At 39.1% G+C, this 27404-nt stretch overlaps 10 protein-coding genes across 11 annotated transcripts; 8 read left to right on the top strand and 2 right to left on the bottom strand.

The window, feature by feature from the left end:
• The first annotated feature begins 1053 nt into the window (after positions 1-1053).
• On the top strand, positions 1054-13571 carry LOC6648151 (broad-complex core protein isoforms 1/2/3/4/5). 2 transcript variants are annotated; one of them, XM_023178592.2, is made up of 3 exons: positions 1054-1836; positions 8155-9096; positions 10343-11599. In XM_023178592.2, the coding sequence occupies exons 1-3, from the start codon at positions 1632-1634 to the stop codon at positions 11356-11358; spliced, it is 2163 nt and encodes a 720-aa protein (XP_023034360.1). In that variant the 5' UTR covers positions 1054-1631; the 3' UTR covers positions 11359-11599. The 2 variants fall into 2 exon arrangements, with proteins under 2 accessions (XP_023034360.1, XP_002069764.2); XM_002069728.4 differs by lacking the exon at positions 10343-11599 and adding an exon at positions 12707-13571 and having other exon boundaries at positions 1057-1836.
• A 325-nt stretch (positions 13572-13896) lies between these two features.
• On the bottom strand, positions 13897-15395 carry LOC6648153 (26S proteasome non-ATPase regulatory subunit 6). Its single transcript, XM_002069730.3, has one exon. The coding sequence runs from the start codon at positions 15294-15296 to the stop codon at positions 14127-14129; it is 1170 nt and encodes a 389-aa protein (XP_002069766.1). The 5' UTR covers positions 15297-15395; the 3' UTR covers positions 13897-14126.
• Positions 15396-15477: 82 nt separating this feature from the next.
• Positions 15478-18022, top strand: LOC6648154 (AP-2 complex subunit mu). The gene is made up of 3 exons (XM_002069731.4): positions 15478-15796; positions 15859-16297; positions 16356-18022. The coding sequence occupies exons 1-3, from the start codon at positions 15620-15622 to the stop codon at positions 17051-17053; spliced, it is 1314 nt and encodes a 437-aa protein (XP_002069767.1). The 5' UTR covers positions 15478-15619; the 3' UTR covers positions 17054-18022.
• A 58-nt stretch (positions 18023-18080) lies between these two features.
• Positions 18081-18923, top strand: LOC6648155 (protein D3). The gene is made up of 2 exons (XM_002069732.4): positions 18081-18574; positions 18634-18923. The coding sequence occupies exons 1-2, from the start codon at positions 18081-18083 to the stop codon at positions 18773-18775; spliced, it is 636 nt and encodes a 211-aa protein (XP_002069768.3). The 3' UTR covers positions 18776-18923.
• Positions 18924-19358: 435 nt separating this feature from the next.
• On the top strand, positions 19359-20363 carry LOC6648156 (protein D3). The gene is made up of 2 exons (XM_002069733.4): positions 19359-20103; positions 20161-20363. The coding sequence occupies exons 1-2, from the start codon at positions 19694-19696 to the stop codon at positions 20297-20299; spliced, it is 549 nt and encodes a 182-aa protein (XP_002069769.1). The 5' UTR covers positions 19359-19693; the 3' UTR covers positions 20300-20363.
• A 132-nt stretch (positions 20364-20495) lies between these two features.
• LOC6648157 (protein D3) lies at positions 20496-21163 on the top strand. Its single transcript, XM_002069734.3, has 2 exons — positions 20496-20905; positions 20970-21163. Exons 1-2 carry the CDS (start codon positions 20511-20513, stop codon positions 21103-21105), a joined length of 531 nt encoding a protein of 176 aa, XP_002069770.1. The 5' UTR covers positions 20496-20510; the 3' UTR covers positions 21106-21163.
• On the bottom strand, positions 21121-22231 carry LOC6648158 (valacyclovir hydrolase). The gene has a single exon (XM_002069735.4). It carries the CDS (start codon positions 22027-22029, stop codon positions 21187-21189), a length of 843 nt encoding a protein of 280 aa, XP_002069771.1. The 5' UTR covers positions 22030-22231; the 3' UTR covers positions 21121-21186.
• An 834-nt stretch (positions 22232-23065) lies between these two features.
• On the top strand, positions 23066-23858 carry LOC6648159 (protein D3). Its single transcript, XM_002069736.3, has 2 exons — positions 23066-23481; positions 23541-23858. The coding sequence occupies exons 1-2, from the start codon at positions 23093-23095 to the stop codon at positions 23674-23676; spliced, it is 525 nt and encodes a 174-aa protein (XP_002069772.1). The 5' UTR covers positions 23066-23092; the 3' UTR covers positions 23677-23858.
• Positions 23859-24919: 1061 nt separating this feature from the next.
• Positions 24920-25620, top strand: LOC6647348 (phosphatidylethanolamine-binding protein homolog F40A3.3). The gene is made up of 2 exons (XM_002069737.4): positions 24920-25337; positions 25396-25620. The coding sequence occupies exons 1-2, from the start codon at positions 24955-24957 to the stop codon at positions 25529-25531; spliced, it is 519 nt and encodes a 172-aa protein (XP_002069773.1). The 5' UTR covers positions 24920-24954; the 3' UTR covers positions 25532-25620.
• Positions 25621-25852: 232 nt separating this feature from the next.
• Positions 25853-26579, top strand: LOC6647349 (protein D3). The gene is made up of 2 exons (XM_002069738.2): positions 25853-26275; positions 26334-26579. Exons 1-2 carry the CDS (start codon positions 25881-25883, stop codon positions 26479-26481), a joined length of 543 nt encoding a protein of 180 aa, XP_002069774.1. The 5' UTR covers positions 25853-25880; the 3' UTR covers positions 26482-26579.
• The last annotated feature ends 825 nt before the right edge of the window (positions 26580-27404 follow it).

The raw sequence follows: 27404 nt of genomic DNA, 5'->3' as shown, positions 1-27404 counted from the left end.
CAAAGCAATTTTTTGCCATTTGGCAGTATCAAAATAAAATTTCCATTGTACATAATCGCAGCGAATTGGATTTGATTAATGTTAAGTTAGATGTTAATCCTTTTCCAGTGCTTCATTGGCAACACCACCGCGACTTCCACTTCCAGGTGTTGGCTGTTGGCGGGGCTGTTTGTTTGCCGGAGGCACTGGGGGCAAATCAACCGATTTACTTGTACCTATTAAATATGTATACATACGTCATTATTTAAGTACTAATTAGTATAGATATGTGTAAATCACACTTACTAAAACAACAACCCATTAGAATGGCAAAAAATAGTTAAGCGTTGGCCAAATCAGCGAAAAGTTCTTTGAGTACTAAATCAGAAAAATCAAACCGGTGACCAATTGCAGTATATGTGTATACCTGGCCACGATTCATGGCTTATTGATAAGAATTTTTCGTTGCTGTTGTTGTTGTTGTTGTTTAAAATGTAAAGTGGGTTATTTACGGCCACGAGTGAGGAGTGGGTACAACTATCAGACAAAATTGCGCCAATTGGGTTATAGGCGAATAGATGGAAAAGCACTGAAGCTCTACGCTTTCAGCGCACTTGATATGTCGGTCATGCCTAGACTTTTGCCAGTTAATTTACCAATTTAGATAAGACCTTATCTGGGCTAATAATACGTTTGTTTCAAACACCAACATAGGAAACTATCGAATGTGGCGGCCTGAAAGTATCGAAAATCGAATGATTGATATTTAAAATTGGTAAATTTTGAAATATTAACTAAAACAGACCAAGAGAATTTTGGCTGAATGGGAAAAAAGTCAACTTTTTGCCACAAATAAAAAATTATTTAACGAAATTTATTTTATGATGTTTAAATTTGTAACTGTAACCGCCAAAGCAACAAATGCCATAGATGACGCCAGTGAGCGAAACAGCTGTTAGCATTTCCATCTCGTTCTTCTGCGCATGATCTCTCTCCAATTTTTGTCTCTCTCTCTCTCGCGTTCTGCACTTATCACTCTTGCTCTTTCGTACACGCACACAAACAAACACACACACTACTCAACAAATGCCGGAACGTAAACAGCGTCTCGCTCTGCCATTTCACGCTTTCTGATAAAAATGTTTTTAAATCAGAAAAGTGTTAATTAAAGCCAAAATCACAATCAATGTGCTTCTGAACGCTGACGGTATGAGATCGTGAGTAAAGTGAGCGCGCGTAAACATCGATTAGCTAGAATCCAATCCCGAAATATTAAAATCAAGACACAGAGTGGGAGCGAGAGCCAGTGCGAGCGAGCGAGCGAGAGAGAGCGAGTGTGTGTGTGTGGCTGCGAGAGAATAAAAAGTTTGCATATTTTTTGTGTTTATTTCTACATTCTACTTGGCCAAGTTGTGAATGTCAGCCGCAAAGTGAACGAGCCAAGAAATCACGGCCCAAAAGCGAATAAACAAGAATCATTAACCAAAAAAAAAAACTATACAACACACCAAAAAGCGCTAAAACAAGAAGAAGAAGCAGAAGCTTAACTTAAACGAAAAGTGCCTCTCAATAGGAAAGATTTTGTCGACAATTCTCCACCAGCAAAAGGGCTCCAGGCTGGACAACAACTGACGCCCACCGACGACATCGTCATGGATGATGAGTTCAAGCTTTGTTGGAAGAATTTCCAGGACAATATTGCCAGCGGCTTTCAAAATCTCTACGATCGCGGAGATTTGGTGGATGTGACCCTAGCCTGTGATGGCAAATTGCTGCAAGCCCACAAAATTGTCCTGGCCATATGCAGTCCATACTTTCAGGAGATCTTTACGACGAATCCCTGCCAGCATCCAATAAGTGAGTTTTGTTTCCATTGCCCCAAGTTGTATACAAGCACACACACACACACACGCACACAATCACATACAATATTTATGGTTTTTCTTATTTTATCATCGATAAAGCTCCATTTGGTCTGCTGTCTACGTTTATCTAAACCCCCCACGTCAGTCAGTCAGTCTGTTGCTTCGTCAACGTTGTCAAAACCTGACTCTGATATAAATCAACTCTTTTTTTGTATTAAATTCCATGACACATTCAACAGTTATCATCATCAACTCCTCCGCCTCCAGTTCACAACAACAACAAAAAAAAAGTAGCACGTGCACAGGGTGACTACCTCTCTCTACTCTACTCTACTCTACTCTAGTCTTGTGTCCCACCACCCGGTCTAATAAAACAATTTCGCTTGTCATAAATCTAAAGACAAATAAAAGCAGCAGCAGCAGCAGCAGGCAGAAGGCAGAAGCAAATGCAACAAACTAGGCCTGATAATCCTCCTGTGAGTGTTCATGGTGGTGGTCTTTGGTGGTCTCTGGTAGGTCGCCACGTTGTCTCCTTCTCTTGACAGAGAGCAGAACCCATCATCAAGTATTTACACAAGCCACGCATATGCACTACATACGTATGTATATCGGTTGATAAGGTCCAAGCCGTGCAGCTCCTCAACCACTTCAGTTGCTGACCTCATCAAATGTACTTCAAATGCCTCACAAACTCAACCTACATATCGATTCCATGGACTCTGGAATTGGGCATGGATATGATATCGCTAGCTAGCTAGCTAGCCGGGTCCGTCCATGTTCGACACGGAATAGGTTGCTGCTGCACGGTGGCTTTATCAGATCATAGGGGCATAATAAAAAAAAAAAGGAAAAAAAAAAAATATTTTATCTTTCAAGTAGCAGCCAGAAAAGGTGCTACCTACCAGCAATTGTTGTTGTTGGTGTTGCTGCTGCTGCTGCTGCTGTAGTACAACAAGCGTTATTTCCAAAGATAAAGAATATTAATATACCCTATAAATAATGGCTTGGGGGGGAAGTTATTTGAAAATAAACCAACAATCATCAAGGTGCTAAACAACAAGCCAAATGGTGTTAGTTATTGTTGTTATTGCTGCCGTTGTTACACTTCTAACACACACATAGACACACACACACACACACACAATGGTCGAAAAAAAAATATTTTATCTTTTTATCGCGTTTAACAATCATTTATAACCCAACTGAGCAAGCCGAGTCCCCATTCTCCACTCAAACCACTTGAAGACTTTTTATATATTTTCTGTTGTTGATTAGGAATATAAGTTCGAACACCACCCACCCACACACCCACCCACCCATCCACCAACCTCTCTCTAGGCCACCACATTGATCGAGCAGACAAGCACATGCTAATCCTCTAAATATTATCTATCTCAATTTCATTTAAGTTTTTATTATTGGCATAAACAATAGCCAATTGGACATCGACATTAATATTATTATTTTTTTTTTTTTTTATCAGCCTTGCGTTTAGTGCCTAGCCACTTTACTTTTGGGGTGTATCATTTTATTTTTTTAATCGTAAAATAAGATTTTGAACTTATTATTGTTTTTCCAGCTAGATAACACACTCAGACACAGACCCATAGAGAATTGGCCAAGCAACTAACTAGCCACCCTAATGTTAGTTATAGACCTCCCCGTCTCCCCCCCGTCTCTGGCCAGGCCATCTGTTCCTCAAGTGCTCTCCCGTGCGATCGAAATTGCTTGATATAAGAAGCCAGTCGCCATAAACGTTTTTGTTTTACGTAGATAATATAATATCGTTTTGGCTTCGACTAGTCGTAAATATCAAATCCCAATGCTATATATAATATATATGTACATATATATATATTATGGCAGCTTTTCAAAGTGCCCCAGAGAGTCGCTATATAAATCTTACAACGGGACGGAGCGGGGTGGAGACTATTGAACACGCAGCACTTAGTATGTAGTTGACTTCATTAGGGCCCAATATAAAGAATTAAATAGCTATGACCTTTTCTGGACTTGCAAATCGGTATATTGAGCCATTGTTTCTATCGAAATTATATAATTATTTAAGGTTTTGCCAATGTGCAATAGAAAAATTGCGTAAATATTCAGAAATAGACATGTGTTAATCTAAAAGCTCTGTTTGCCGATCAAATTTGAGTCTTGAAGTCTTGTAAAATCTAAGGCAATTGAACTATTGATTTAATTGATAGTTTTGGTTTAAATTTTTACCAAATACACAATGATTATTGTTATTTTTAAAGTCTCTTTCAATATTTGATAAATTCAAATTGGAGATAATTAAATCTGTTGTTAATTCCGTATATTTTTAAAATGTTAATTGCTTTCTTAGACCCCGTCATTATGCATTTTGAGCAATACAATACTATTTAAATCGCAAATTATTGATTAGAGAACAAATTTATTTGAAATTAGTAGCAAGAGCAGTTATCTAATCCGATTCTGTGGCATTGAAAATGAGATTATGTTTTTTTAACATTCAACATCTCTTGGAAAGTATATACAAAGAAGTATTCCTAAAGAATCGTCTTTTTAAAAAGGAAAATATTATAACTAATTTGGTTTTCTAAGTGGATCCCATTCAAATTTCTAATAAGATTTCATTGTAGATCTTTAATAGAAGCAGTCGGAACAAATTCCCAAGCAGTTCATTAATTAGGTGTGACAAATTTAAAGAAATTGTATAAATATTTTGTATTTTATATTTCCCGTCGCAGAAATATCTAGCAATTGTAACAAAGTGTATCTTAATCCTACGCAGGGTTTTAACAATCTTTAAAATATGAAATATGTATTTAAAAAACTCCGATCTTTTATCTCAAGATAATGTTTAAGCGATACAAGAATCTGCTCTTTCTATAGTTTATTGTTGGTCGAAAGAAACAATCAGTTATGAACTATCATACAAACCCATTTTACCTGTAAACTTCTAAATGTTTTAAAATACTATGCCAATTTTTGAGATAAAAATCTATACAAAAAAAAAAACAAAACTATCTATTTCAAAACTCATGCTTTTAAAAAACTTTTTGCTTTTGAAGTATTGATACTTGACATGAGTCAAATAGAGCTCCAAAGGTCTCTGCAAGGTCTTTCGGTTCTTAATTGAAAGACATTTAGAAATCAAACAAGAACGAGTAGTCCAAACCATTCCTAATATCATTCCGTTGATGACTCCTGTTTGACTGACTCTGTATTCGATGATATGGGTTACGTCGTGCCCAGAAGCCAAGTTTATAATCGTATCATATAATATCAGACTTTGAGCATATGAATTATACTTGAAATGTTATACATTTTTTGTTGTTGTTTCTTTTTTTTTTTATTGCCTTTTGTGTTGACAAATAGTAATTTATGATACGAAATGGTAGTAGCAACAAATAGATTTAGTTATCGGCTACGGCTAATCCCTTTGGCTAATACGCGAAAAATGTACCAAATTGATTGTGGGTGACATTTAAAATTCTCTGTATATCGATCGAATTGGTGTAAGGAATGGAAATAATTTCAGAAGGAACTACATAATGTATGGTTTGGCATTGTTTAGAGCTGTTGTGGGTTGTGGCCATTTGGATGAGTTGTTCTTGTAGTTGTTGTAGGTATTTTTTTTATTTTTTTATCAGGTTGTACTACTACCACTATGACTCTTTGACTACTCGGCTATTATGGCGTTTTACAGATAACAAATATTTATGAATGTTCCAAACGACGACTGCGACGACATTGTCAAAACGCGGCAAACCACTCGACTTGAATGTTAGGCGACGGAAGAGAGTAGGACAAAAAAAAAAAAAAAGAAACCTATTGGCGTTCTGATTCGATAAACATTTATCATAATCATAAAATAAAATTGTTTTCGAAATCGATCGACTGCAATGCGATTGGTGGAAATGTCTACGAATGGGGCGTGTTCTTTGTTTAAATGGGTGTAGCAAACTAGAAGTAGGAGGAAGGAATAGTTTATGAAGTAAATCAAAAGATATGACTACAAAGAGCAGCCCTCCTCCAGCCACAATAATGATCGTCGTCATCATTCTTCCATTCTGTCCACTGAAGATAGATTTAGCTATAACTTTTTAATGGTGTTGCTGATCTATTTCTGCTGAACTCTGATATCAGTAAAGATCACTCTGGGTCAGATGTGCTCGTCAAAAACAAAAACCCCATATAAATTCCTCTGGCACATATTTAAGCAAATGCCAAGCTATCGATGGGCACACATTTAAAAATGATGCTCGAATTGTACTTTTTTTGGTGACAGTCTTATCAGCATTCACGGATTTATCACATTTTCCATGAACTTTAGACAAAAGTTTATCTATATAAACAGGCCACGAGATGCTTATTACTCTCCCCTGCTCATCGATTGATTGTGGAGGAGGAGGAGAAGGGAGGAAGAGAGGCAGGGTGATGTTTATAGAAAGATCCCTTTGTCTGGATGACAGGAAAAAAGAGCAATCGATACGACGACGATACAGTCGACGACGAGAAGTATCTGTATCTGTATTTTGATTGCAAACTCATGCTGTACAAATATTATATTTAATTTGAGACCTATGTGTTAACATTTATCGCTGATAACCGACGGAGCGGGGGCATCGAAAAAAAATACATATATATAAACTATAAAATAAATACATTAATGAAATGTATGTACAATTGAATATGTTCCTTTGGTCATATCAATGATTTGTACTCGTAAAGAGGGAGAGAGAGAAGGAGAGAAGGGAATTATCATGCAAAAGGCTAATGAAGATCGGGGTTAAAACAAAGTCTTACGTGTATATAAACGCATGTACTCTAGGCACATACATACATAACTGCCCGGATTTGATCTTTTCAAATACAAATATATACGGAATGATACGGCAAAGTCGACATCAGAATAGATAGATAGGCATTCACGGAGATGGCAACGTTTGTACGGTCAGATTAAGCAACAGTTCGACAGTCTGATCGTCGACTTAATACTCACACACATCCATAAAAATATATGTATATAGTAGACAGACATATATATAAAATTGTTATTGAGAACAAGTGATAATATTGTTTTTAACTAGATGTTGATGCTGCCTAGCACTGTGGAACAAAATTAGTCGAAATTTAAATAAATTCATTTAAGAAGAAACGTTTTTTTTGAAAGACACTTTGGCTTTATTCGCACTTCTATTGAAATAATAACTAATTTTTATATAAGCATGGTTTTGTATTTTTAAATATTTATAGGTCATAAGTGAGAAATTTAAAAAAAAATAGATTTTTGGTTTGATGAAATGATCTTTAGTTAATTTTCCCGATAATAGTTTGTGCATTTCTACTGAAGATTTAAATTCCATGGAAGACATTTTTTATATAATCAAAGGTCCAAATTCCTAGATAAAAGTTCAATAGAATATATTTTGATTAAATTTTAGACTATGCATTTCAACAAGTAATAATGAATTGGTTTTATAGTTATTGATTAGATTTAGTTTGATTCATTTAATTAAGCATGCATTTTGTGGCTTTATAATCAAGCTAATCGGAATGAAAACCTGATACCTGTCAAGAAAATGCTTTGTAGATTAATTCATTCGATTTTTTTTTTAATTTTAGATTGTTTGCTTTGCTAATCTTGTAATTCTCAACTAGTTTTAGCTTTAGAAATGTGGTATTGAGAAGTTCTAAACATATAAGTGAGTTCTATAAATATTTTTTAATTAATTTTAAGTAGATTCAGATTGTTAATCTACAAGACTTTTCTCGCAGTGTTTGGTAAGGTTATTTTTCAATTGTTTCGTTTGCTCAATTTGTGGATTGAGGTTCAACAAAAATATTAAAATGTGATTTTAGGGCACTGTCCGGTTATGGAGAGGGAAACAATTCCCGGACAGCCACCAGAAGCCAGAGCCCTGAACACGCCGATGATATGTCATGCTACTTATTTTATAATTATTGCTGCTGCTGCTGGCTGTTGTTGAGTTTATATTTAAGTTTTCAGATTTCTTATCGTAGCTGTTTTTATGTATTGATTTAGTATTTGAACGTTTCGATGATAACATCTCCACTATGAATGTGACCTCCTTTCGTATTGATGTTTTTGTCGTCGTCGTCGTCGTCGTCGACGTCGTCTCTCAGGCAAATAGACAAACATTTCTGTGTGTAATACACGGTGTTGGGGCAATTACAAAGTACTAAGAATGGTCGGAGGGGAACGGAGGATGGGGGAAGAGTTTCAGACTTAAACTATAAACAACTTGCTAATAGCTTGATTTTTGTTTTTCTTCTATTTGTCTCCTATTTATTTTAGTTATACTCAAAGATGTCAGCTTTAATATTATGTGCGAATTGCTGGAGTTTATGTATCAAGGTGTGGTCAATGTCAAGCACACGGAACTGCAGTCCTTCATGAAAATTGGCCAATTACTGCAAATCAAGGGCTTAGCCACGAATTCTGCATCCCCGCCAGGTTCTAGTTCATCAGAGAAATCCACTAGTCAAGGTACTCAACCGGATGATGCCGCAAATAACAACAACAACAATGGCAGCATTAGTAAAACGGATGCCACCGATCCAAGTGAATCGAAGCTGACACCAAGTACGCCAAGTAATTCACGTGCAACTTCACCTGGCGGTAACAACAGCACCAGAATTGCCAACAATGATTCCAATCATTTATATAGCCTGAGCAAGAGATCTCTACCATCTGATTTTAATAGCGATTCCTTGTCGATTTGCTCCCGCAAACAACTGCGTCGTTCCCTAACCAACGATCATGGCAATGAGGGCAGCGATAATGCGGATACAGCCAGCATGGACAATAATCCTCTGAATGCTGAAGAGTTCTTCCTGCCACCCATTCCACATATATCAATGGTTGAGCCACGCTATGACTTGGGTCTGAAACGTGAAACGGAAATGCATCACGGCCCGCCATCAGCGGCGGGTGGCGGAAGTTCGGGCCCTACCGCATCATCCAGCAGCACTGCAGTGATTACGCCGTCTCTGCGTAATCCATTTGGGCCCAATTTCAATCTGGACTACAATTTCTACAAGGCAAATAACAATAATAGCAGCAGCAACAACAACAACAACAACGGAGGTCCTGGAAGCAGTTCGAGCAATGCCAGTGGAAGCATTGGCAGTGGCAACGGCAATGGCTCGGCCGGACTCAACACTGAATATCCAAATGACCTATATATGCCCAATGATTACACCAAGAATTTTGCCAATCACATGGATATTCCGCCAAGTAGGTGTCAATTGTTGTCACTTTCAATTCATCAGAAATATAATTTTTACTATAAATGTTTCACTGTTGCATGTAGCTTGGGCTTTCATTTCTGTCAACCTTTTATTTTTTTTTTTGTTTATCTCATTTGCATATTCATTTCAATGATTCACACACACAAACACACGCATCAATTAGATGACCAAGAACTCAAATTATCAAAGTATTTATTAGCTATTAATCACATTAAGTCGTTAATTTTTTGGGCCAGAGATGGAAACCGTCTAAAAGAAAATTTGGAAATCGTGTGTTCTCCGAGAAAGATATAAGTAGACATTTCGAAGAGATCATTTCCTTTAGATATAAATCTATTATGTATTCCGATTTGTATTATTATTTTTTATAATGATTTTCTGCCTGAAAAATTAAGTAGTTGTGGAAATATCACTTTAAAGACTCACTAATAGGAGCCGAAAAAGTCCAGAATTATTTGAGAAAGAAATATTTGTAGAGTGTTTTAAAAACTTTGGACTAGCTCCTAAATCCGTCCATTCTTGGGAGAGGATGAAATGAAAGAAATTTCCTTTCCTGGGCCTTGTGTAGAGTTAAATATTTAAAAAACAAGTGCAAACTTATTACTGAACGAGAAGATATACATATATATATATGGACCTATATTAAAATATTAGGAAACAGGCAATTGGCAAACGAGAAAATTTAATTTTGGTTTTGATTTTGCATAAACCTTCGATTACATAAGCAAAAGTTTCTCGTACTTAAGTTTCCCTTTCGTCATATGCAAATCGAAGACCTTTAATTGGTATAAATTAATTCAGAATACTTTTTTCTTTTCGATATTAGTGCATTTACATCAATACACTTGCTTATTTTTTTTTTGTTTGAATGGAATGCTATATCTATAAACGCCGATTTATATACATTTAATTTGACATTTGCTTGAAATGCATGCATGGGATGGGGCGAGGGGTTTCCATCTCTGGTGATGAGGGGCTTTGCGGCTTTGGGATTGTATGCACGAGAAACCACCAAACCCACCACACACACCATTTGCCACTGCCCAAACCAACCACCCACCCACCCACCCCACTCCACCACTTGATCCTTTTTGAGTTTTTAGCCACTCTCTCTCTCTCTCTCTTTGTAAATAACATACGTTGTTAAGTGCAATTAATAAGTGCACCAAAAAGACATTTGCCCCCCAAACTAATGTTCCATTTGTTTGTTGCGGACGCGGATGCTGATGCAGACGGCAGCAATATGGTGATGCTGTCGACAACCTCACTTCTGCATGGCAATTGTGTGTTCAATCGCAATAACACGGTGGCCACCCAGCAGGGCATGAAGACCTACTGGCTATGTAAGTCGTATCGGATTAGCATGTGCCGAGCCCGCTGCATAACCCATCTCGGCCGTATAATATCCGCCACTGGCGTTCACAATCATACGCCTCATATGCGTGGTGGCCAAGCGGCGGCAGCGGCGGGAGCATCATCAGCAGTTACCTCAGCAGCAGGCAGTGGAGGAGTGGGAGCAAGCCCCATAACAGTTAGTTTGGCCACCAATCCGAATATATCACAGGGGCCCTGTTATACCATTGCCGCCGATGCCAATCACCTTGGGCCCGACTTGACATCGGGCAGCCGTTTAAGTGGTGTGGGTGGCAACATATTTGCCCATCAAACTGCACCGGTTCCGCCACCGCCTCCGCCTTCAGCGCCACTTCATCATCACCTGCCGCAGTCGTTGCCCAATTTGGTAGTGCAGCATCATCCGGCATCGCATATGGAGCAACATGGACCACATACCAGCCTAATGCACAATCCAAATCTGATGCATTTACCGATGCAGCCCCACCACCAGCATCAGCATCAGCACCACCAGCAGCAGCATTCGCCTCATAACCACCATGCCGCAAGTGGGGCAGGACCATCGCCATCTCAACATCATCTAGAATTGTCATCGGATCCTTCTGTTCTCCTATCCCCGGCCCATATGCAGCAGCCGAGTCCACAGTCAACGAGAAGCACCTCGATGCATGCCCAAGAGTCGCCTTTGGGAATGAAGAGTCCATCAGCCCAGCAGCAGTCATCCGCAGCTTCTGTGGATGACCAACAGCAGCAGCAACAACAGCAGCATGTAGATATAAATGCAAATGCCGATGGATCAGCGGAGAGTTCTTCGGCGACGGCGCATGTCATTGACTCCATAACCATATCGCCCAGTAGTAGGCATGGGCATAGTTTCAAAATGGAGAACATGTAAGGCGGAGAGAGTCCTCCGTTTAACCCCTCCATTCATCTAGACAGTAAGCAGGAGTAATTTATTGCGGCTGGAGCCGATTAGTTAGCACCTTTTGAAGTAGTTGAAATTGAATGCGGCAACAAATTCAATTTGATTTACGTGTTTTCCATTGTATATACTTATGTATACTTACTTATGTCTCTGTATATGAGTAATTGATAAACTAATGTTAATAATTGATAAACCGAACGAAATACCTAAACTAATGGAGATTTTCATACATAAAATATTGGGGTTAATACCGACGCTATGAAATTGGTCCTAAAAAAAATCATCATAACTCAAAAATAACAACAAACAAGACTCATAAAAGCAACAAAAACTATTTAAGAGTAGAACAAAATGGTGTAACAAATCTATTAACCAATTACTCATTTCTAATTCCAAAATTAACAAATAGAACCATAATAGGTTTAGATTCTAGATTTTTATTCTAAAGAATTCTTTTGATTATCTTTGAATTAACATAATTGTTAAACATTATATAGATTAATGTTGTCCGATTCAAAAGAAAACTATACTTAAAGCTATATAGAACTAATTCTACATAATATTTAGTGAGAATTTTATCTGAAGTTTGTTAAAATTTAGTTAAAAATCGTTTCAAAACAGAGTTTTGAAGACTTTGTAAGTTTACTTTTACAATTGTAAAAGAGAATTTATTCTAATTTCCAATGAGTACTAGTTAATTTTCGAAAGTCTGTTGAGTAGTAAACCTCTAAAATTTGTTTGATAGGACTAGGACATTTAAAGAAGTTAAGGTTTATTGAAGATATTCCATATATTATCAGCAATTCAGGTGATAATCTAGATTCTAGATTAACTAATTTATGTAGTTTACAAGGATAGAAGAGAAACTTTTTCCTGGATGTTAGTTTAACGAATGGAAAGAATCAGAAAGTATTTACCTTATTAGAAGAAGAACTAATTTCATAGCGTCTCTTGGGTATATATATATATTCTAGTTTAAACTGGTTATTAAATTAAGTGGCTGTCCTTCCACTAACCGCCCCAAAATCTCAGGTAAGTGAAAATAAAAGATTTCTGCATGAACCGAAACATTTTACATACAGACATATTTACCTACATAGATACCAACATAATTTATGCAACTTGTAATTGGGCTCATTCGTGTACGTCCTGACATCGAACAAAACATCTAACACATTCAGGAAACTCACCATACACATTCACAAAACCACACACACACACAAACAAATAAAAACCGTCCTAGTCAAACAAATTGAGATCTAGAGATCTCAATTCCTCAATCGTTTGCCAATCGTTTTACATATATATTGTATTATAGTCGCACCCGGCGAACATTGGTTCCAAGGCAAACTGGAGTTTATGCTTAGTCAGCGGGGCAAACCGCTGCTGGTTCACGATGGACACACATTCGGTATACAATATGTGCGCAAGGATAAGAAATATTGGCAGTGCAATCTATCACGGAAATTCAATTGCAAGGCTCGTGTAACGACCACGGATACGGGTGAGATAATTGTGACCAATAACGAGCACTGCCACACGGAGATCCGTCAACATCTGCGAAAGGATTACCAGCGCAATAAAGTGATGATGAACGCCCTTATCAATTTGAGTACTTCACGTTTCCCCGATCTGCGACGGCATAATCTATCTGGTCTTGGTGTATTGCCCACCATGTTGCCAGGTGCCCTGACTCAGGGCCATCCGCCAATGGACGAGGTGGTCATGCAAAATCTGCATGAACTGGCCAAAGCCACGGCGGAAGCGAGTCAGCAGCATCATCTTCAACAACAGCAACAACAACAGCGGGCGGCTCATGAGGCAGCTCTTAAACAAGACATGGACGAGCCATTGGACTGCGGCATGCGCAGCTCTAGTGCCCAATTGGAGGATATGGCACGCACCCTAATGGCCACCAGCAGCAGGGTGGCTGAGAATATGGAGAACGCCGTTGCCAATGATCTGACCAAAGAAGAGGCCTGGAAAGGCAAAAATGAGGGCGGCGGTGTTCAGCATTAGAATTTAAGACCCTATGCTCTGGCTGGAAACTCTTCTGGCCAAGCTTGAGATTTTGTTAGTTAACCAAATGACAGATTAAGTACAAAACAAAGAAAAGAAAAAACCAAAACTGCAGGCAATAATACTCAAATACATTAAAAGACAAAACAAAAAAAAAAAACACCACAAGCTAAATTCGGCTCACCGAATGTTATATATCCTTGCAACGCTGATTAAGGGGAATTGAACCACCAGAATTGGATGCCTTAAGAGCTAATTCATTTCATTTTAAAGGATGTTCCCTTAATATATTCCCCAAGGAACTTATTTGGCTAATCTAAAAAAATGACATTCGCTGTTAGAAAAGAGATCAAACTAAGACAAATTGAAAATAAAATTTAATAAATTTAGAAATAAGAGTTACTCCAGTTGGACTTGGACAATTTTTTAGTGCATCGCCTGCAAGGGTATAAAAAAGAAAGTTGGCCAAAAAATAACAATTCCAAAGAATTTAGTTGTAAACAACATACAGTTTATTTAGCGAATTTTTTCCAGCAAGACAATGACAATGAATTTTCCAATTGTTTTTCCTCTGTTTCTCTCTCTCTTTATATTTTCTTTATTTTTTTACATATATACCTACTGTTAGGGTTGTGTATATTGTGTGTACGAGTGTATATAATAAGAGTTGAAATCCTTTTTAAATAAATTTCTTGTTTACAATTTAACCTGGCTTATATTTAAATATTAATGACGCGACTCAATTTCTGTATGCGATTGAGCAGAAGATCTCCCTGCTTGATGGTTGCTTGGTATTGCCAGTTCTTGTTATCCGGACGATTTGTCTCCACAATTCCACCAACACGATCCACCTTGGCATGCAGTCGTCCAGCGGCAATGAAACGGGCCAATTCCTGATCGATATAATCGACGGTGACACCAAAGGATTCGGCCATATATTGAAGGGTAAGCGAACGATAGGATTCGAGGAGCTGAGTGTAGCCCAGAATGCGCATTTCCCGGACATAGTAACGATAGTGGGGATGGATGAGATAGTCACAGCGCAGCTCTTTCTCCACTCCGGCCAGATGGACATAGAAATTCTCATATTGGCAATTGTAAAGGGAGAAGAGGAACTGCTTCACATCGGGCAAACCATGCAGAACCTCTTGAATTTCTGAACCCTTGATCACCTTGTCGCGTAGCTCATTGCGGGGCAAAGCAATCATGCTCACGTAGACCGTGTAGCGTACAAATGTGGGATAGTCCATCAACTCATATGAGGTAAAGGTGCTTACAGTGTCCAGGAAGAATGTAGCTGCCGCCTTGAAATCACGCACAGCCACCGAATAAACACCCTGATAGACCTTGAGCCGATTGCGACGATCCCAGTCGCCGCCTTCTTCGATCAAATACTTTGCCTTGTCAATATTGCGTGTGATTAGATCGTGGTCCAGGTAGAAGAGACCCATGCGGATCAAGTGGAAAACAATGTCCAGGCGATGACCCAACGATACTGTCTTCTCGTATGTCTTGCGGAAGGCCGTTTCGGCTGCCGATTTGTCGCCAATGCGGCACAGATATTCCGATTTCTTTAGGTTCGCCTCACGCACCTCCATCTCACCAAGATTCTTTTCAGCATCCTCAATGGCTGCGTCGAGCTGCAGGATTTCCAAACGATTGTTCTCCTTCATGCGGGCCAGCAGGTCTTTGTCAATGGGCCAATTGAACTCCGTGCAGACGTGCTCGTACCAGGGAGCCATGTTATCAGCCTTGATAGCATCCAGCAGTTTTCCCTTAAGTACTGCATCCTGTTTGTATTCGGGTAGCGTGAGTAGGAATTTTGTCTGTGCTAGCTCCAAGTTGGGGTTCTTCTCCAGGCCCTGCTCTTCCAGATTTTCAGCTGGCATTTTGTTCTATGACGAATTGACAGATTTTATTTTAATATAAACGAAACAACAACGAAATTTCTCAAAGCCGCAATGTCATCTAGTGACCAGTTTTTCCAGCGATTGTTGGGCTACCAGATCGTAGACAGAAAAATAGTGGGACATTGTGCTATCGATAACGCTTCCCATCACTAAGCGCGAGTAGTGTGCCCAGATCACAAGAAAAGGGGAGTGAAATTGATTGATTTTCTGATAAAGATTTTTCTCGCTTTTGCTTCGTGGGTGCGAATTTCCTTGGCTTGAACTTTTCCAAAGTAATCCTTCAGCAGCAGACATCGCACAAAATGATTGGTGGTTTGTTTGTCTACAACCACAAGGGTGAGGTCCTTATCTCGCGCGTCTACCGTGACGATATCGGACGCAATGCTGTGGACGCCTTCCGGGTCAACGTCATCCATGCCCGTCAGCAAGTGCGATCCCCAGTAACGAACATCGCTCGCACCAGCTTTTTTCACATCAAGGTAAAGTAATCCTAATAGTTTCCATCTTCCAACCTATCTTATCCGCTTTCAATCCTTTGTAGCGTGCCAACATTTGGCTGGCCGCTGTAACCAAGCAGAATGTTAATGCTGCCATGGTCTTTGAGTTCTTGCTGAAGATTATCGAAGTGATGCAGTCGTATTTCGGTAAGATCTCCGAGGAAAACATTAAAAATAACTTTGTGCTCATCTACGAACTGCTGGATGAGATTCTGGACTTTGGGTATCCGCAAAATACCGATTCAGGCACCCTAAAGACCTTCATCACACAACAGGGTATTAAGTCGGCCACCAAGGAGGAGCAAATGCAGATAACCTCTCAGGTGACTGGTCAGATTGGTTGGAGACGCGAGGGCATCAAATACAGACGGAATGAACTGTTCCTTGATGTGCTCGAGTATGTTAACTTGTTGATGAGTCCCCAGGGTCAGGTGCTGTCGGCTCATGTGGCTGGCAAAGTCGTTATGAAGTCGTATCTGTCAGGTAATCCAAGCAATATCTAAATGAAGTTGAATTAGACTAATCTCTATCTTCTTGCCAGGCATGCCCGAGTGTAAGTTCGGTATCAACGACAAAATCGTCATGGAATCCAAGGGCCGCGGTCTTTCTGGCAATTCGGAGGCGGAAACTTCACGTTCCGGCAAGCCGGTAGTCGTTATTGATGATTGCCAGTTCCATCAATGCGTCAAACTCAGTAAATTCGAAACGGAGCATTCCATTAGCTTCATACCGCCGGACGGTGAATTCGAACTGATGCGATATCGCACCACAAAAGATATTTCATTGCCATTCCGTGTTATACCACTGGTCCGTGAGGTCGGCCGCACCAAGATGGAGGTCAAAGTGGTGCTCAAATCCAACTTTAAGCCTTCGCTATTGGGCCAGAAGATTGAGGTGAAAATCCCAACGCCACTGAACACCTCGGGTGTGCAATTGATTTGTCTCAAAGGCAAGGCCAAGTACAAAGCCTCAGAGAATGCCATTGTATGGAAAATCAAGCGCATGGCTGGCATGAAGGAGACACAATTGTCGGCTGAAATTGAATTGCTGGAAACGGACACAAAGAAGAAATGGACACGGCCACCGATCTCGATGAACTTTGAGGTGCCATTTGCACCATCTGGCTTCAAGGTGCGCTACTTGAAGGTATTTGAGCCAAAACTAAACTACTCAGATCACGATGTGGTCAAATGGGTGCGCTACATTGGACGCAGTGGTCTCTATGAGACGCGCTGTTAAATGTAACAACAACGGAACGTAGTGGAATAGAGTTGAATTTAACAAACAAACTAAAAAATTAACTATTGAAATACGTGTAATTGCCAGCCCAAATTGGTATTTCCTCAATCAAATTGTATATGTAAATGTCAATGATGTATTCCAGTGGGGTGGCGCAAACCACCACTTACACTGTGCAGCAAAAGTATACTTGAAATTTTGAGATCTTGAGATGTAAGTTTCAAAAGACAACAATTCAATAATTATTATATATATATTTTATTTCGAAAATGATTGTTATTACCACCTTTGTTAGGTTCTCATTGCGGTTTGTTGTTATAACATTATAATTACATATATTGGCATTCCTTAGATTTATAGAAAAAATCAAGAAATTAACGTAAAAAATTCGTTAAAAATCAAATGTAACTCTGAATCGATATTGAGACAATATCATCATGAAAATGTCAAATGATTTTAATACTTGTAGCACAGTGTAAGTGAAGCACCCTCATCTCGCTCTCTCAGCCTCTCTTTCTCCTCTACACATAGCCACAGGGTCAAATAACTTCGCCACAAAGAAGATAACTCACAGAATTGAATTAGTATAAATTATTGTAAATCTTTTGCGGGATATCTCCAATTTACCCCACTAGGCAAAATTGAGTTTTTTTTTTCTTTTTAAATAATTGTAAACTATTTTGTTTTTATTTTATGCGCCCTCCCCAAATGCTTCTCAAATCTCACACTCACGTTTTCACAACTCTTTAAATATTATTTTGTCGTATTAATCCTATTATATACATACATATATACCTATTATATACATAAATATATATACATACATATATAATTTTCTGTGCAAAGAACAAAGATCCAACTAAACGTATTTAGTAGACCAAAACCTGTCTGTCATTGCGATAACTATTGATATTCAAGTGTTAATAATATTCGAATTGTTTAATAAATAGCATGATATATAAATATAAATAACTGTTGAAGTGGTCTATCAGAAATAGTAATCGGCCAACACTTGGTCCAGCCAAACATGATGCATTCAACTCTAATTCCATTGATTGTCATGACTGCTTTGACTTTGGCTGATAGCTTGCCAACTACGAATCAAAGTCAAAGCTCTGCTTGGCTTGATAGTGGACTCGTGCCGTCGATAATAGATGCTGCGCCATTGCATAAACTCAATATACACTTTTCTTCGGGAGTCGATGTTGATCTGGGCAATGAATTGACACCCACTCAGGTTAAGGATAAGCCTGAAGTAAGCTGGCCAGTTGACGAAGATAATAAGAGTTGGTATACCCTGCTAATGATTGATCCAGATGCCCCAAGTCGTGTTGAACCCACCTATGCTCAGGTCTTTCACTGGTGCATTGTCAATGTGCCTGGAAATAATGTAACCGCTGGCCAAATTGTGGCCGATTATATGAGTTCCGGTCCACCGCCAGATACGGATTTGCATCGTTATACATTTTTGATCTTTAAACAAGCATTTAACATTATCACGGATCAATTTATAGCCAGCAAGTAAGTCAATTGAACAGTCAAGTTTCTATGAAATTCTAACACTATTCTTGTTTTTGCAGCTCTCGTTTGGGCCGAACTCATTTCGATGCCCGTCAGTTTATTACAAAGTTCAGTTTGGGCCAGCCTGTTGCTGGTAATTTTTATATAGCTGCCTACGATGACTATGTTCCCATAAGAAATGCCGGAATAGTGGACTGGTAACAGATAATAAAAGTGCATACATATAAATATAGAATGTATCGTATATTTGTTATATACCATTGATTGATATACGAGAGTGTTAATTTGTTAAGCACACACAAAGTGTGAGTGTGTATGTGTTGTGTGGCAGTAAATACAGTGGTTTAAAATTTGTAATATGTATTTTTACTCGGAAAAACATTTTCTATTCAGGCTTTAATACTCGTTAGTACTAAAAAACGTATATAAGTCATTGAATATATTTAAAATCAAAGAAATTTCTCGAAAACTATTTGATCTATACACAGATTTAATTGTTTTTAATCAAAGTTTGCTTTGTATCATTCAAATATGTTGAATTTTAGGTAGTTAAAGTTAAAGTTCTTAGGAAGTATAAAGATTTTCTCTTATATTAATGAAAATTTCCTATAAATCGAATTGAAAAGTCACACAATTGAATCCCAAGTTAAATGGCGCTAGAATAAGTTAAAGAAGGCCATAGAATAAGCTTTCGAATCAATGTAAACGTTCATGTGTGAACTACATAAGCTTCATTTTTTCCACGTTTGGGTTATCTCTCAAACAGGTAGTAAAGTTTTTGATTTCTCATTGTGGTTAGTCTGCTATCTGCTATCGGCACTCGGGACAGACAAAGTTTTTTACTTTGAATCAAAGTTCAAACTGATTCATATTATATTAAGAAACAAAAAATATAGTAATATTTATAGCAGTTGCCATTGCCAAATAACCTTGACAGCTTTTTTCCTAGATATTAATTAATTGGACTTGGAAATTTTAATATTGGACACGCCATATGAACTGAAGCTTTTTAGCTTTATCAGAGTCAGTGGGAGGATTTTGATTACCATTTTCGATAAGAAGCGGGGGGGAAAGAAGAGGTAGAGTCATATCTACATTTTAATTTTCGGACCAACCAAAATGAATGACCTAGTGCCAGATGTTGTTGATGTGGTGCCCGCTGGCATATTACAAGTTATATATCCCGGTTCTCTAGCAGTGAATTTGGGCAAGGAACTGACACCCACCCAAGTGAAAGATAAACCAACAGTGACGTGGGAAAGTCTTGTGGGTGAGAATGAGGATGTGAGCAATCAGTACTATACTCTGCTTATGGTCGATCCGGATGCACCTAGCCGTAGTGAACCGACCTATCGTGAGATTTTGCATTGGGCTAAAATTAATATCCCAGCCGATGCTCCCAAAGAAGGGCAAGTGTTGGCCGAATATATAGGTTCAGGACCACCCAAAGGCACTGGATTGCACCGCTATATATTTCTATTGTATCAGCAACGGGGAAAAATTCAGGACTCACTATATATAGGAAAAACGTAAGTGGATTTCAAATTGGAATATACAGATTAAATAAAGATAACACCTTTTTGCAGTATTCGTGAGGGCCGACTGAATTTTAGCGCCAGGAAATTCGCGGGGAAACATGGATTGGGAGCGCCGGTTGCTGCCAACTTTTACGTGGCCCAGTATGATGACTATGTGCCGATCCGTAATAAAGAGTTCACTGGCTAGATTATGATCACTCATGCTTTTTTGTCAATAAATTGAAATTCACGCCACAAGCGCTATCATCTTACCCACCTTTATCTAGCGGAGCTTATATATTTCCCGAAAAGTGCACACAATTGAACTGATTAGACAACCAGTCCGAGAGGGACGATATAAAGCGAACGCTTTCTTCCCGTCCGTCAGAGTCAGTGCGTTAACGCAAGAGTGAATAGACATGGACACCGCCGGCATTATTCCCGATATTATCGATGTCAAGCCCGCCGCTAAGGCTACGGTTTCATATCCCTCCGGAGCTCAGGTTGAGTTGGGCAAGGAACTGACACCCACACAGGTTAAGGATCAGCCGACAGTCACCTGGGAGGCCGACGCTGGATCTCTGTACACTCTTCTCTTGGTTGATCCCGATGCACCCAGCCGTGCCGATCCCAAATTGCGTGAGATTTTGCACTGGGCTGTGATCAATATTCCCGGCAATAAGGTCGCCGATGGTCAGGTATTGGCCGAATACGTTGGTGCTGCTCCAGCTGATGGTACGGGTCTGCATCGTTATGTGTTCTTGGTGTTCAAGCAGAATGACAAAATTACCACTGACAAATTCATTTCCAAGACGTGAGTGCTCTATGCCTGCAGGATCTTCTTGATCAGTATTTGACCAAAATTTTTTGCTTTGCAGAACCCGTGAGGGACGCGTCAGTGTCAAGGCCCGCGACTACATTGCCAAGTACAGCTTTGGTGGTCCCGTTGCCGGTAACTTCTTCCAAGCCCAGTACGATGACTATGTGCCCACTCTGCGTGCCCAGGTTCAATAAACCACAACGCAGAACTAAAATGATTATGAAGTAATAAATTTAATATTTATATCGTAAACTATGATTGTGTTCCTGTTAGATTCATTTAGCCTTATCATTGAAAAAGTCAGCCACCAGTTTATTAAACTCCTCGGCATAACGCAAATGTATATTGTGTTTGCCCTCGGGGAATTCGTGATATCTTGCCCGAGTTAGACGCTCTCTCAGCCATGGAATATGTTCGGCAGCTATCATGGGATCCTTCTTGCCATGTAGAATAAACGTGGGCGCCTTCACCTGTTCGACTTCGGAGCGACAAAAGTCTCCTGCTCGTTGATCATAAAATGCAGTGGCAGCGTCTACCCATTCCGCCCATAGCTGGGCGAAACGTTCTACGCCATATACCTTTTCCATGGGCTCTCGCATACGTGGTGACCACTTGGCTACATCGCGAATATTCTTGAGAGCCTTCACTTCGACGGCATTCAAATATGCGCCTGCTCCCCAAATGGCCAACTTCTCCACAGCCTCAGGATGGCGTCCAGCTACTATGAGAGCTGTAATTCCGCCATCACTCCAACCAAGTATCGAGAATTTGGGACGATTGAGTGCTTTCATCAAGTCAACAGCCGCCTGGGCATCATTACGAAAGAATTCCAAACCAAATTCACGCTTAGGCGGCACAGATTTGCCATAGCCCGGTGGATCCCAGGCTATGATTGTGTGTTCGGGCAATAGTTTGGGCAGCTGTTCGATTTGTGGCCTAAAGTCGGTCCAGGCTGAGCCCAAAGCACCGGGCATTAGCAACAGACTGCGTGGTCCGTTGCCACTTTCCACAATATGCAAGTCAACGCCGGTTCCCGGCACTTGCACTTTGCGCTCTGTGTGGGCGGAGCGGGCCATGAGGAGGTGCAGCCGTTGTCCAAATCTCAGACGACCAAGCATTGTGATTATATAAGATGGAGAGCGGGAAATGCAAGTGGATCTCAAGTGCCAAGAGCAACAAACTTGCCCAGTCACCAGTTGAATTTTTGGAGTACTCTTCACTGCATACGACACGTTTGTTGGTTTGTTTGTAAAATCTTCCTAGTTTGTTGTATTGATCCCCTTGTAAGTGGCTGGTGATAAGCTTTGATAAGCTTACGAATCTCCTCGCGTGCCAAGAGTTGCCAAATTCACTAAAGAAAGATCTTTTGTAGAATGTAGATAAAGATTTAACTTGGAAAATAATTTTTAAATTGTTTATAAGCAGGGACTAAATATATTGGCATTTAATATTTATAAAATTAAGTGCATTAAATTAAACACTTACAGGCAGAAAATATGGTTCATTCATTTGCCAATCGACTTTTCTATCGAAAGCTTTTTAACGACCGTTACATTTAAATTGAATTTAAAATTGTCTAGAAATCTGTAATCTGTGAATTGTTATAAACAATGAAAAAACATGATTGATAAAAAAGCTTTGCACTAGAATTCACTTGTCATTTTCATGGAGCTTTCAATATATACCAATTAAAAGGTAAGATGTTGCCAGGGATGGAACAGATTTCATTAAATCGTAAGTTTTCTTCTACAAAATTATTAATTTATATAGATTTTCTTAAAAGTATGACAGTTTAGTTTGTGGTTTATGTATTTGACCATATTAAATGAGGAATATGAAATGGGTTATAAACAAAAGTAACCTTAAATACCCAAACATTGCGTAAATATTGAAAAAAATTTATTGTTTTTAACGAATAAAAGTCTAAAAGGATAATTAATTAATTTGATATAAGTTTGATCTTAAAGTTTTCCATAATAATTTCGCAAAAGTGCCAAAGGCTAACAATTTTTGCAAGTAATTTATTTGTTGAATCCTAAGTTCTTATCTAAAGAAATTACAAGTATGCGCAGTTGCACGTACATGATTAAACCATCATCGGTTGATATAAAGCGGACCACAGAATTTGCCCGGAGAGTCAGTTAGTCAACGAAAGAGATCATTGACACAACACAGAGAAGTATGGACAGCGCTGGCATTATTCCCGACATTATCGATGTCAAACCCGCCGCTAAGGCTACGGTTTCGTATCCCTCCGGAGTTCAGGTGGAACTGGGCAAGGAATTGACACCCACACAGGTTAAGGATCAGCCCACGGTTACCTGGGAAGCTGATGCTGCTTCACTATACACTCTTTTGTTGGTTGACCCAGATGCACCAAGCCGTGCAGATCCCAAATTCCGAGAGATTTTACACTGGGCTGTGATCAATATTCCCGGCAATAAAGTAGCCGATGGGCATGTTCTGGCTAAATACATTGGATCTGGTCCACCAGAGGGCACTGGTCTGCATCGTTATGTGTTCTTGGTATTTAAGCAAAACGAAAAAATTGTCACAGACAAAGTTATAACGTGAGTATTTCCCGAAATTATTGGGGAACTATTTGACTGATTGACATTTAAATTCCCAGCTCTGGAGAGGGTCGCCTGAATATCAAAACGCGTGACTACATTGCCAAATATAATTTTGGTGCTCCTGTCGCTGGCAACTTCTACCAGGCCCAGTACGATGACTATGTGCCTAATATCCATGCTCAGTTTAAGTGAAATGTGAAAATTATCCCTTGGAATCCGTTAGAGTCCATTGATGAGTGTTCTGGTCAGATCGGAAAAATTCTTCGAAGATCATTACAAACGGTGTGTTCAGTGCTGATGAAACGAAATTGTTTTACCCTTGAAGTGGTTACAATAAAATCATTCAGAAGAAGTTGCTTTCAAACTAAATAAATTTATGTAGACTTCTGTTAATATATTTACAAAATACACTTATGATAAAAGTCATTTAATATCCATAAAAATAATTTGACTCAGAGGGTATCACAAAATTAGTCATACATTAGTAAAGAAGTGGGGGAGAAAAAGACGTTTTCGACCCCATACATATTTCTGATGAGCTATATTCGAGTCGTTTATCTCCGTCGTCTCACAGTCAAAATCTTGATTTTTTGCTTATTAGTGTATATCAAACACTTATGCTATTCGGATATGTGTAAGGTTTAATCAATTGGCTGTTATAAATGCTTGAGTATATGAAGCAATTATGCTATTCGGATAGGTATAGAGTTTAATCAATTGGCGGTTGTAGTTCTACCGCTGAGCTCTGCCGCAGCTCTGAAGCAAAAAAACGTTTCTATTGCTATATACACAAACGTAAAACCAAACAAAAAGAGGATTGTATGCGTATCAAACACTTGTACACTGGCTTATCTGCCAATAATAACGTATACGCACGGTGTGCCAGCTGAACTAATAACCAGGACCGTCGCCAGGGTTTGGCAGTTAAAGCAGTTGCCTCAGGCGCCGTGTAGGGTGGGGCACCAAAAAACCTATATCAGGTCTTTTTAAAGCCCTTTATCAAAAAGCTAAAGGCATTAACAGAACATGTTTTATTTATATATAAAAAATCTTTGTTTTGACCTTTTGCTTTAGATGTAGACGAAAAAATATTTAAATTTTAAGGTGACGTCAAACGATTCATCCATTGAATTGTGTTTTATTTTTGATATAATGACCAAAGAGGGTATACTAACATCGGTATAGCCGAAGTTAGCTTCTTTGATAGTTAAACATTAGTTCAACAGATTTGAGCAATAAACGCGATAAGTGTCTGAAAGTTACACACAAAAAATATAAAACCTAATGTGAGAATGGTGACAAAATCTAAATGTCATAGTTGATTGTCAAAAGTCACTTTCCGCATAGACTCGGTTGGACTCTTATCAAGAGGCGTTGCAGTTGATTAACCCACATACGGTTGATATAAAACAGAGTCATTTTTAGTGTGAGATATTCAGTGGAGCATAGAACCTGCAATAGAACACAAACATGGAGAAAATCGATTTTATCGACGTAAAGCCTTCAGCTAAGGCCACCATTTCGTATCCCTCTGGAGTTGAGGTCGATTTGGGCAAAGAGTTGACTCCCACTCAGGTTAAGGATCAGCCCACAGTTACCTGGGAAGCTGATGCTGGCTCCCTGTACACTCTTCTGTTGCTTAACCCAGCTCCTCCAGTCCGAGAAGAACTGAAATTCAAGGAGCTTTTGCACTGGGCTGTTATCAATATTCCCGGCAATAAGGTAGCCGATGGTCAGGTTCTGGCGGAATATATTGGATCAGTTGCCCAAGAGGGTCTAGGCCTGCTTCGTTATGTGTTCCTGGTGTTCAAGCAGACCGAAAAAATCACCACTGATGAACTATTGCCTAAAGGGTGAGCATCTTATGATTAATATTGGGTTGGTTGTTTAACTAAAAGCCTTGCCTTGCAGAATCCGAGATCTCCGCCGCGTTATTAAAACTCGTGACTACATTGCAAAGTATAATTTGGGTGCTCCAGTCGCGGGAAACTTCTTTGAAGCCCAATACGATGATTATGTTCCCATTCTCCAAGCCCAGTTGAAGTAAGATTTGAAAACTACCGCTTGTACTTTATTTTGGTAAAATTTAACAGATGCACTAAGAAATTAAAATAAAGAATTACAATTTTGAACTAATATAACAAATTTAACCCATGAGTGCCTTAAACTTGTGCAAAAGATTTTAACTAATTGATAAAATTGTGACAAAAACTAAAAGTTTCAATGGTCGTATCGCAATCACAAATAATTCGCCGAAAGTAATTTTCCCCGTCACTTTCGGTCGTTCTTATCAGGAGGTATTATAGCTGATTAAATCACATTCGGACGATATAAAACCGAGTCATTGTTATTGCGGGAAAGTCAGTAGCGCCAAACAGTTGTAGCCGATCAGAACCATGGACACCGCTGGAATTATTCCCGACATTATCGATGTCAAGCCCGCCGCTAAGGCCACAGTTAAATATCCCTCTGGAGTTGAGGTCGATCTGGGCAAGGAATTGACTCCCACACAGGTTAAGGATCAACCCACAGTTACCTGGGATGCCGACGCTGGTTCACTGTACACTCTTCTGATGGTTGATCCGGATGCACCAACCCGTGCAGATCCCAAATACCGGGAGATTTTGCACTGGGCTGTGATCAATATTCCCGGCGATAAAGTAGCCGATGGTCAGGTTTTGGCCGAATATGTTGGATCAGGTGCTCCACAGGGTACCGGCTTGCATCGTTATGTGTTTTTGGTGTTCAAGCAAAACGAAAAAATTGTCACTGACAAATTCATATCGAAAACGTGAGTGCCTAAAACTGATTAATGGTTTGATTCTTTAACCAAAAAACTTTCTCTGCAGTACACGGGAGCCCCGCATCAATGTGAAAACTCGCGATTACGTTGCAAAGTATAATTTTGGAGCACCTGTCGCTGGAAACTTCTTTGAAGCTCAATACGATGAATATGTTCCCCAACTCCATGCTCAGTTTCAGAAGGATGGACAATAAATGATTCATGCAGTTTTTTTCTGATCAGCATAGTTTACATACATTGATCACAAAAAAGTATGTTATTTTCTTCTATAAAAAAATTATTAACAAGACAACCAAACAGTTTTTGAATACACTATCTCCGGTCATGGTAGCTTATCAGAGCCACTGACTTTGGTTTGGCTTCTTGTTATAAGATAAGACAACATAACGCAACAACAAGTGTTCGACTGTGGAATACCTATTAGTCAGTCGAATCTTAAAATAGGAAAGACATATGCTACATTCATAAATTCAAAGAGTAATTCGATTATAACCAAAATGCCATCATGACCATGCCTTTTTGTTATCATTGTTACTCGAAATTTGATAAGTTTGTCTGCCGTGTTATCTTATTAAAAGGTGTGCTCCTATGCTCGTCATTAGAGCTACGATTGCTTACTCATCTACCGTGGAAGTGGAACAATGTAAGGAACTGAGGCCTTCTTAGGTAAAGGATCAATCTACTGTTACCTAGAATGCTGATGCCGGCTCCTACTTAAACGGATTAAAACTTGACAGAGGTTTGGGGGGTGGCAATTACTAATTTAGTTTTTCAAAGGTCAAATTGGCATTGAATTTATTTGATAAGAACCTTCAAAGGTTATCAGTCTTTCACTGGGGTATTGACATTAAAAATTGCGGCTATTCTGAATGCTCAACCAAATTGTCAAGAAGTCTAATTATCTTAATGGCATTTAAAGGGAAATAACCTCCATCCATCCAGTTAAGACATACAAACATAAAGGATATAAAATTCATTCGATATATTCCGGCTATCGATCAAAACTGATTGCAGTAATTGGTGGCAAAAGCTTTCTAGCAGCCGTTACAATTTTCATCATCCTTGTACTCTCTACCACTTCGATTGCATTATGTCCTTCGACTGCACACGTGTTGGC

The sequence above is a fragment of the Drosophila willistoni genome, chromosome 3R, assembly GCF_018902025.1.
Source record: "Drosophila willistoni isolate 14030-0811.24 chromosome 3R, UCI_dwil_1.1, whole genome shotgun sequence".
NCBI lineage: Eukaryota > Metazoa > Arthropoda > Insecta > Diptera > Drosophilidae > Drosophila > Drosophila willistoni.
Note: the sequence above shows the minus strand (reverse complement) of the source record. Positions and strands in the feature narration are given on the sequence as shown.

Bases quoted from the DNA above. Each gene is read 5' to 3' on its own strand.
- LOC6648157 (XM_002069734.3), top strand. From the start codon at position 20,511: ATGGACACCGCCGGCATTATTCCCGATATTATCGATGTCAAGCCCGCC. The intron at 20,906-20,969 runs GTGAGTGCTCTA...TTTGCTTTGCAG, and splicing joins GACAAATTCATTTCCAAGAC to AACCCGTGAGGGACGCGTCA.
- LOC6647348 (XM_002069737.4), top strand. From the start codon at position 24,955: ATGGAGAAAATCGATTTTATCGACGTAAAGCCTTCAGCTAAGGCCACC. The intron at 25,338-25,395 runs GTGAGCATCTTA...CTTGCCTTGCAG, and splicing joins GATGAACTATTGCCTAAAGG to AATCCGAGATCTCCGCCGCG.
- LOC6647349 (XM_002069738.2), top strand. From the start codon at position 25,881: ATGGACACCGCTGGAATTATTCCCGACATTATCGATGTCAAGCCCGCC. The intron at 26,276-26,333 runs GTGAGTGCCTAA...CTTTCTCTGCAG, and splicing joins GACAAATTCATATCGAAAAC to TACACGGGAGCCCCGCATCA.
- LOC6648154 (XM_002069731.4), top strand. From the start codon at position 15,620: ATGATTGGTGGTTTGTTTGTCTACAACCACAAGGGTGAGGTCCTTATC. The intron at 15,797-15,858 runs GTAAAGTAATCC...AATCCTTTGTAG, and splicing joins CCAGCTTTTTTCACATCAAG to CGTGCCAACATTTGGCTGGC. The intron at 16,298-16,355 runs GTAATCCAAGCA...TCTTCTTGCCAG, and splicing joins TATGAAGTCGTATCTGTCAG to GCATGCCCGAGTGTAAGTTC.
- LOC6648156 (XM_002069733.4), top strand. From the start codon at position 19,694: ATGAATGACCTAGTGCCAGATGTTGTTGATGTGGTGCCCGCTGGCATA. The intron at 20,104-20,160 runs GTAAGTGGATTT...ACCTTTTTGCAG, and splicing joins TCACTATATATAGGAAAAAC to TATTCGTGAGGGCCGACTGA.
- LOC6648151 (XM_023178592.2), top strand. From the start codon at position 1,632: ATGGATGATGAGTTCAAGCTTTGTTGGAAGAATTTCCAGGACAATATT. The intron at 1,837-8,154 runs GTGAGTTTTGTT...TATTTATTTTAG, and splicing joins TCCCTGCCAGCATCCAATAA to TTATACTCAAAGATGTCAGC. The intron at 9,097-10,342 runs GTAGGTGTCAAT...ATGCTGATGCAG, and splicing joins TCACATGGATATTCCGCCAA to ACGGCAGCAATATGGTGATG.
- LOC6648158 (XM_002069735.4), bottom strand. From the start codon at position 22,029: ATGCTTGGTCGTCTGAGATTTGGACAACGGCTGCACCTCCTCATGGCC.
- LOC6648155 (XM_002069732.4), top strand. From the start codon at position 18,081: ATGATGCATTCAACTCTAATTCCATTGATTGTCATGACTGCTTTGACT. The intron at 18,575-18,633 runs GTAAGTCAATTG...TTGTTTTTGCAG, and splicing joins GATCAATTTATAGCCAGCAA to CTCTCGTTTGGGCCGAACTC.
- LOC6648159 (XM_002069736.3), top strand. From the start codon at position 23,093: ATGGACAGCGCTGGCATTATTCCCGACATTATCGATGTCAAACCCGCC. The intron at 23,482-23,540 runs GTGAGTATTTCC...TTAAATTCCCAG, and splicing joins GTCACAGACAAAGTTATAAC to CTCTGGAGAGGGTCGCCTGA.
- LOC6648153 (XM_002069730.3), bottom strand. From the start codon at position 15,296: ATGCCAGCTGAAAATCTGGAAGAGCAGGGCCTGGAGAAGAACCCCAAC.